This window comes from Amia ocellicauda, chromosome 7, assembly GCF_036373705.1.
Source record: "Amia ocellicauda isolate fAmiCal2 chromosome 7, fAmiCal2.hap1, whole genome shotgun sequence".
Taxonomy (NCBI): domain Eukaryota; kingdom Metazoa; phylum Chordata; class Actinopteri; order Amiiformes; family Amiidae; genus Amia; species Amia ocellicauda.
Window position 1 is genome coordinate 41,204,932 of NC_089856.1, and position 9,424 is coordinate 41,214,355.

Genomic DNA, 9,424 nt, shown 5'->3' on the forward strand with positions numbered 1-9,424 from the left:
ACCTCGGTTGTAACGAGTGGTTATTTCAGTCAAAGTTGCTCTTCTATCAGCTTGAATCAGTCGGCCCATTCTCCTCTGACCTCTAGCATCAACAAGGCATTTTCGCCCACAGGACTGCCGCATACTGGATGTTTTTCCCTTTTCACACCATTCTTTGTAAACCCTAGAAATGGTTGTGCGTGAAAATCCCAGTAACTGAGCAGATTGTGAAATACTCAGACCGGCCCGTCTGGCACCAACAACCATGCCACGCTCAAAATTGCTTAAATCACCTTTCTTTCCCATTCAGACATTCAGTTTGGAGTTCAGGAGATTGTCTTGACCAGGACCACACCCCTAAATGCATTGAAGCAACTGCCATGTGATTGGTTGGTTAGATAATTGCATTAATGAGAAATTGAAAAGGTGTTCCTAATAATCCTTTAGGTGAGTGTATGTTACAGAATACAGAGTAAAAAAAATAAATCTGTTTGTATTATAAAATTAAAACAATGTGAGTGTTTTGCCATTTTGAAACTCACACTCATTCCTACAAACTGTTTTTAACCCATGCTGGGAATAAAGGGTGACCTTGGCTAAATCTTCTGAACGAAGCATATTGTTCCATGGCCAGACTCTCACGGCACATGGGATTCTGTCCGTTCCAGTAAAATTTAAACATTATGTTGAACACATTGGAAAGGCCTTAATTAGTCAATTTCCCAGGTTTGCAAGATTCCTGCCTGGTTTCATTTTTAACACAACCTGCAGACTTTGGACTTCAGCCGAGAGCACATTCCACAAACAAGCTCCCGATGCAACATCCTGGGATAAGATTTATCTTTTGGAGGCTCGACAGGCATTTCTGGAGCTCACAGAAGGAACATATCAAGTCGCCTGTTGTTTCTGAAACTGTCATTCCTCTGCAGTGTGCTTTTCATTAGAGCTGCTGACTGATAATAGAGTCAACAGTGTCAGTGTTATCAGTTTGTATTCAAGCAAAGTTGCAGATCCAACTGATTTTTTTTTTTTTTTTTTTGGAGGGCACCTCTTTCCAAGACACCCTTCTTTGTCACTATAGGGAACATTAATCGTGCCCCCCCAGAACGTGTTGAGGTTTTGTATTCCAGTGTGGCTCAACCCTGATGCTCAAGGATGCCGCCAGTCCAGCATGCCCAGAGGTTTATTTTGATCACAACATACATAAGGCCTTGGCAAACTCATGGAATGAAGATGGGAAGATCCTGGGATCCATCCACGTTTGAGGAACACAGGCCTCAAACCCTGGACTTTCAGAGCCCCAATTCAATTAGATACATAGATGATCCATATGACCAGAATTAAATGTTTCTTGTCTTTATATCTATCTCATATATATATGAGAGAGAGAGATGGATATAAAGACGAGAAACATTTAATTCTGGTCATATGGATCATCTATAAATCATTTTCAAAGTGACCTTTAAAATAAACCTGTTGGATTGGGGACTTGCCTGCACCGTGCCTGAGCAGCACCACTTTCTGGAGTAGTGGTCCTGAACTTTAGTCCCCAACAACAACAGCCTATGCAACTTAATCTCCCTTTGATTTAGTAGGTCTTGTATTGATTAAAATAAACCACTGAATGAAACTCTCCATCTGAATGATGGATTTGAATTAAGCACTGATTTCTTTTTTTTGTTTGCAGGTGACGTATCTGGGCAAGGTGAGCATCCCGGGGACTCAGTTTTTATCAGGCTGCACCGAGCCGGCGGTGATCGGGCTGTGGGAGCAGAGGGCGCTCTCTCAAGAGGACATCATGCCGGCCAACGCGGTGCTGGAGATCCGGCCATTCCAGGTCCGGCTGCACCACCTGGATGGACGGGGGGAGGCCACGGTCCACATGGACACCTACCAAGTGGCGCGCATCGCCTACTGCACGGCCGACCATCACGTCAGCCCCAACATCTTCGCCTGGATCTACCGGGAAATCAACGATGACTTGACCTTCCAGATGGACTGCCATGCGGTGGAGTGCGAGAGCAAGCTGGAGGCCAAGAAACTGGCCCACGCCATGATGGAGGCCTTCAAGAAGACCTTCAACAGCATGAAGAACGACGGGCGGATCCACAAGAGCAGCTCCTCGGACGAGTTCCCCCAGGAGTTCGCCACCGACGACGGCTGAGCCAGAGGGACCGCTTTTGTCCGAGGGAATGTGAAAAGGATAAGGGAATAGCGGTGGTAGTGGTTAGGGATGGGGGAGGGGGGGTAATTTGGGGGAAACGGGGGAATTAGAAAAAAGAAACGCGAAAGAAAAGCAGAGAAAAATCCTTGCCCCTCTCCTGGTTGACCGCCTTTGCAAATCAAAAGGCCGATTCACAAACCTACAGATCTGCATCATTAAAGTAATTACATTCCTGTTGCAAAGCTGCTGCTGCGCTGTAAATGTGAGAATAAGCTTTTCTTTTTTCATCCTTTCTTCTCTCTCTCTTTCTCTCACAAGCTTGACAAAAAACTAAGACTTGTCTCTCGACTGTAATTCGCTCCAATTTGCCTAATGAAATCCATCACGTTATTGTACAGAGCCTGTGGAACCGTCCTCAGACTTTGTGATTCAACAAAGCTGATATTCAGCAGCCAGAAAGCTGTGAAGACGCATTAGGAGGAGTTTAAAGAGACAGTACCCTCCTCCATCCACTGCCTTTTCCACCTTCCAGAAGACAAGAGGCAAACATTATAAGTATATGAAATATACCAAATTATTACTATTATTTGTAACGTTTGCCTTAAATGTTTTAATTTTTTTTTTTGTGTGTGTCTTTATTTTCACTCAGACTTATTTCCAGATAAAAAAAGGAAAGAATGTGTTCATCGTTGTGGAAAAATGTGGATTAACTTTTTTGTTTTTATGTGAAAAGTGACTGAAGCACTTGGCATTAAAATGAACATTTTGGATGCACAGATTAATTTACAAAACAGAAAACAAACCAAAACATTGACTGTACAAAATCCACACACCCACAATCGTCTTGAATTTCTGGATGTTTACTTACAGTATTAAACAGAACTGTGCTGTGGGTTGAGTGGCAGGTGGTGGTCAAGCCAATGCGAAGTACAACGTGTACATGGAGATACGGATACCGACAAATATGCAGTGTAACCGATGTGTATATAATAGTAATATACAATTCTTGTGCTGAGATTCCTTTGTATATGTAACCAAAAGCATTATAATGACTACCACCACAGTATATAATAACATTTCACATATACATAGCTGGGTAAAAACTAAAACCGTAAACATGGAAAATAACACCCCATTAATGTAATTGTACTAAAATGTGTATCTTTGAGTAATATTGGAGTATTATTGATGTCATGGATCCACAGTGGCTACTACAGTGCTCTATCTATCACAGTTACTGATCTTTATTTTAAAAGCATATCATTATGAATTATATCAATGTGTAACCAGCATTACCCTGAGTAAGGATAGAGTAGGTTGGCAGCCTGACTCCACAATTCAATATCTGACGTCTGTTTCTTAGGTCCCCCCTTTAGTAATACAACATGTATAGTAGTAGTGGGCTGAAAAACACAAGAGCAACAAAATATTGGGACAGAATATTGTCTGCAATAAGCCAAAGGTGGACAGGGCCTCTGCTCTTTGTCTTCCCATCACCTACAGATACCTGTGTATTCTGGCTTATCAGTTGAGTTACTAATGGACATGTCTCTTACATAATCCTACCATCAGTTCCCACAGTCCAAACTGGTATGAACTTGGATCCTGAAAGCTCATTTACCAAGACTTCTGCCGGCACTGACTTCCTTTGAAACGGGAAGCCAGCAAGTTAAGTATTGAGTAAATGTTTTGCATAATTTCCATATGCTTTCACACAAAAGCTAGAATAGAAATAATATGAATTTGTGTGGCATATAATTATTTATGCTTGGGGAAAAGTCTTGCCAGCTCCCTCTACCCTGACCATCTACACCTGGCTGCTGTTGATAACATCCAGGGAGTTAAACATCTGCAGTGTTAGTCAATTACTTCGCACATACCAAGTGCATATTTCCAGTCGCTATGGCCTTAGAGAAACGGAAGGCGGGGGGGGGGGAGGATTCCTGAAGTTAGAGTACAGTTTATCTTCATGGGGGAAAGAAAGTTATTTACCCTGATAACATTATTGTAATAAGCTGCTTTTGTGAGCTACTTTCAATGCAACTTGATCTGTCTTTGATAAATAGTTGTTTTTATATATATATTGATTAAAATGAACAATTTAATCATGCTACATAACTGGGGTTTCTCCTGGTTATGAACTATTATGTCATCATTGTTAAAATAGTGCTGCTTTGAAAATCTAATAAAGGATAAATGAGATGGTTGGCTTCTAGACAGGAGGTGGAGGTGGTGGTGGGGTGGGGTGGGGCTAGATTCCTTAAAACCTTCCTGAATACTTTTTTTAAATAAGCATGAAAGGAAATATTGTTCTTAAAGTAACCCTAAAATATCTCACTATAAAATATCACAGTTGGATGGTTTCAAAAGACTGGTTTTCAAAAGGAATTTGTATTCCTTTCAGAATGTGTGATTGTATTTTACATGCAGCAAAACTTCTAAAACCATTTTGATATATTTTTTAGTCACAAAAAAGACACTTCACAGCAATCATAGGAGAATCTTTATTATTATTATTATTATTATTATTATTATTATTATTATTATTATTACTGGAAAGTTTAGGTTTTGTGTCTTTCATACATTATAAGGGTATATTCTTTCTGAACTGCACAGATTAAATGAATGTGTTGCTTTGGAAGAGCTGAAGACTTCTATAACACATTATAAATAGACTGACTATAATCAGCTGGATCCTGTATTTTAATATCTTCTGTAATACAAACTGAATAATAAAGGTAAAGGTCAACATCTATTTCTTAAATGATTAAATACGCTCATGTAAATAAATTGTATTGGTTTCCAAATATTACAACAATAAAGCTACAGTTCTTATTTTAAGTAAAGAACAAGAACAAATGTTTATTCACCAACTGTGAATATATAAAAGAATCAGTGTTGCAAATTTGCAAAGTAAATTATTAAAGAAATTAGATGTATGGAATCCTATAGATCTATATTGTGGTTTGTCTGTCTCAGAAATGCTTGGATATGCTTTAAATGTGTCATAATGTTGAGTTTTCTATAAATGAGTTGCAAAGCTAGAACAAAAAGCAAAGCAAACCAACAAAAAAAGATTTGTCAACAATGTTTCTGGAGTTTTTGTGTTTTATAAAGTTCCTGTGGTTCTCTGTTTCCTGGATTATAAACTGATTTTTGTAAAGCACTGTTGAGGAGAATAGCGTTGAAAACATTTCGTGGTCTGCTGACCTCAAACCTCTGTGAGGAAGTGGAAGAGTGAATCAAAAAGAGACCACAGAGACCAAATTCTCTTGCTGCACAAGCAACTCTTCTGTGGGATGAATGGCACAGTATTCCTCCAAACATCTAGCAAAAGGATTTGTTTATTCTAGCAAAGCGTGGCCCTTCAGCTTATTACATACCAAATATATAATCAACATCTATCTGTTGTGTGTTGTGCCTATATTTTTTGTAATACAGTACACATGACCTACTCAAATGGTGCTTTAATTCACAAGTAGGACTGTCTTGGAAGAGAATGTTCAAACTCTTTAAGGATAATACAGTGACAACTTTCATTCACTTCAAGTGCATTTAGTGTGCGATTAAATTCAACTTTTCGACACACGTGCTACAAGAAATATGCAAGCTTCATAGCGGTTACATCGATGAGGAGAAGAAATTAGCATTTTGCAGAAATGAAACTGCCACCGTTTGCCACCATCTTTGTAGTTTTCTGTTAGCGGGTGGGTCTAAATTTTGATTTAATTCCAGCTTCCAAGTAAACCAGACCAATTCAAGGAGACTTGTGTACCATGTAGAAGTAACACCTATTCTACATGCATTGTGGGAAGGATCAATACATGTTTAAGGAGAGATCGGAAATATTTATACTTGATTGTGTTTAGGGGACCAAGGGGAGATCAGAATTTAAAATTTGAAACCGTATCACTTAATTTTAAACTGCATCTTTCTGCTGCATAATTCCTTTAGGCAGAAGATGGTCACAATATAACTGGGAGTCACACAAAAAAGTCTGATATCTATTTTGTAAGTAAAGATCAAAGTATTGTTTTCAATTGAATCCTCCAATATTTGAAGCCCTTGAGAGATGTTTTTAGAACTGCTTTTATGTGATGCTTCCTAAAGAGGGAAATAAGTGAAGGGGGGAAGACTCCCGTGTAACCCCAGAGGCATTGCTTAGGAGAATTAAATTAAATGTATGAATCTGCCGATACAAACCATCGAAACACATGGGAACACACAGAAAGAAAAACAGACAAAGCAAGGGATAATTTAGTGGCATTAGTGGTAGAGTACCCACTGTAAAAAGATAAACATATCTTCATATCTTCTGAAGGCACACCATTGCTTTAAATTTGGGGCTTATTTTCTCACCTATTTAATTGCCTGAGATCCATCTGTGCATGCCTTAAAGTCATACACCTTTGATTATGTATTCTTTCACCATTTATTTTGTCTGACGAGTGTGAATGTGCGTCAGCCTTTTGTGTAAAGAGCAATGTCAGCTCCAGTATGAGAGTAGGCCACCCAGAAAGCCTACTGCTCCCCATTTTATCATGCATGCCTTCATACGCCGCACAATGTTGCACTGTTTGTATTCCAACTGGCCATGGGAGACAATCTGGGTTCTACAATGACCCAATGCTCTACACACAATATGCGTCACTAAACCTGGCACGGGATGAGAAATCTTGCTAGCAGCAAAGCCCCACAAGTCTAATCAGTCCAGTTGTCCGACCTGTGCATCTTACAAGCAAGAACAAGGGATTTTTCAAACTTTCACAGAGCGGCCTTCACATACTGAAAAGGATCTGGTGCAATGCATCACTGTGTAGGGGGTTTACTGTTGTACACCAGGGTACGTTAACTGAAAACATATGCTAAAAGTATGTGACCTATAGAAATCTCTCTTCAACAGCCGTTTTCTGTGGGCTACTTCCAAGCTGTGATGTTTAATGGAAAATAAATAATATATACATGTATAAATTGAAAATCGTACTGCAGGATTCTATGCTCCTGCCAATTTCTTTTATTTTTTTTATTTTTTTTTACACTATTATACAGATTTATGTATCCTTCAGGATTTTTTCCCTCTTTTGTCATAACTTATTCCAAATATTTCTCTTGGTTTACTAGATTAGGCACTGGGTTTATAAACTGGGTTAAAAACATTAAGATGTGGCTGTAAACACTGTTTAATAAAATGTAGTAAATTATCTGACCATATACATTTTCCTACAGGACCTGTAGGTCTGTAGATGCCTCAATATACAGGAGTGCAATGTCATGAGAAGACACTCACTGCAGCTCCAATAGTTGCTATGATTTATTATAATTTGATTGAATCAAAGCTATTAAATTACCTGGCACTTGGATTGGCTTTTGGTGTGACTGGACTCACCTGCTTGCTGTGTTGATGTAATTGAAACTTGTGAAAAATGTAATATACAAATCTCAATGGTATTCAAAGCACCAGCCAAGTCAAGCACCTTCACCAGCTCCTTTCAACTCTTTTGTCTCCAAATACACAGAGAACTCCTCTACTACCACAATCCCTTTCCAGCAGCAGAGAGCATCGTCAATTCCTGACAGGTGAGTCTGCTACCCTCCTGGACACAAAAGCCCCAGATGCTTTCATAGTTTTCTAGCAGCTGCCATTTTGAGATTTGTAGTTCACTATAATATTGCCCCCCGCCACCACCTGGCCAAACACTTTGTCACTCCAGGCCCGTAGCCAGCCTAGAGGAAGGGGGGTGTTGTGTTTTTTTTTAAAGTGGACCTTTTTGCAGTTTTTCCCCTCATTTTGTATTTAATTATGAGGTTCATATACTTAATTTTGGTGACTTTGTATGCACTAATTTGTGCTGGATTAGCTTGTCTGCTGGTATCTTAACAAGCGTGCTTTTTGATGCACCGAAAATATTTACTACAATGTTGTCAAATTGCTTATTTCAGTCCAAACACACACACGTGAATGGAGCGCCGACACAGAGGAACACACATCACAAATATTCAGGGTTAAAACCTTCTGAATCTGAAGCGAGCTAATTCCACTGGACGGATAATGGTCAGAATTTACCGTGTTCTTCCTTGACCCACGCTACACCCCTCCACTGAGTTTTGTGAAAATCGGTCTTGTAGTTTTTGCATAATCCTGACAGACACAGACACACACAAGTGAAAACATTAGCTACCTTCTGCTCCTGTGGGGTTGACGACTGTTAGCTAGCATGTAGCTTGCATTAGCTATCTCAACTGTTAGGTTAGGTAGTAAATATAACAACCTTACCCTGTTTGGCAGTCTTTTTGAACATATGTTCAAAAACATGTTCAAGAACATATGTTCTGTGACAATGACGCTGCTCCCTGCTTTCTCTTCCGTCTCTCCTGCTCTTATCGCCCCATACTCACTTTCCAGCTGGATGTCGTTGGCCTCACAGATTTTGCTATAACGTCAGAGTGCAGAGAGTGCATAACGTCAGTTGCTGCACATGTAATACTCCTGTAAAGGATGATATTAATTAATTCAAGAAAAGGGACTTAAATTCTGGACCTTTGGCAGTGAGGGGGGAGGTCGTTCGAACTACCTGAACCCCCCCTGTCTATGGGCATGCACTATATATATATATATATATATGTATATGTAGTGTGTGTGTGTATATAATGCTAACAATGATGAAGCCTTTCAGTATTAAATATGAATCAGATGTCTTTAGTTTTTATAGTTTTTTACTCCTAACCTCCGATGCAAAACAACCATGTGTATTAGCCATTGCTGTCTCAAGATTTATAGTACGGCACCAGATTGCCAAATCAAAAGCATGTCACCAAATATTGTCCCGATCCTCATCCTTAATAAAAACATGGCTCACTGAGGGGAAAAGAGCAAGAAGACAGAAATGTGTTTTGAGGCCTTGGTTAAGTGAGCTGAGGGTAAAGTAAAGGAATATCTGGATAAAAATATCTGGAACAAGAGGCAGCTGGGTCTCAGTGAAGCATGTTTTATGTTTTGGAGTGTCTTCCAACACATCTAACTCAACTTTTTAAGAAGCATTTATCTCTTCCACATTCTAGTAGGTTATAAGCATGCCAAAGTAAATGTAATTAACAGGACCCCAGAATGTTTCCCCCCTATTTTTGTGTTTTGGTGTGTGCAAGAGAAGCAGAAAGGATGGGAAGAAGAGACACAAAAAAATATGACATTAATGTCTTTTCCAGGACTGTGCAAGCAGCTAGGTCAGCGTCTCTAATTTATATCTGTCAAAGAATAGAAGAGGGAACATTTAAAAGCCACTT

General features: G+C 39.4%; 1 protein-coding gene across 1 annotated transcript in view; it reads left to right on the forward strand.

Annotated features, from left to right (window-relative positions):
* Positions 1-4,345, forward strand: part of pid1 (phosphotyrosine interaction domain containing 1) — a 30,957-nt gene extending 26,612 nt beyond the window's left edge. The window contains exon 3 of the mRNA XM_066709661.1: positions 1,667-4,345. Within this exon, the coding sequence (XP_066565758.1) occupies positions 1,667-2,143 (477 nt within the window). The 3' untranslated portion in view covers positions 2,144-4,345. The remainder of the gene's footprint in view (positions 1-1,666) is intronic.
* The last annotated feature ends 5,079 nt before the right edge of the window (positions 4,346-9,424 follow it).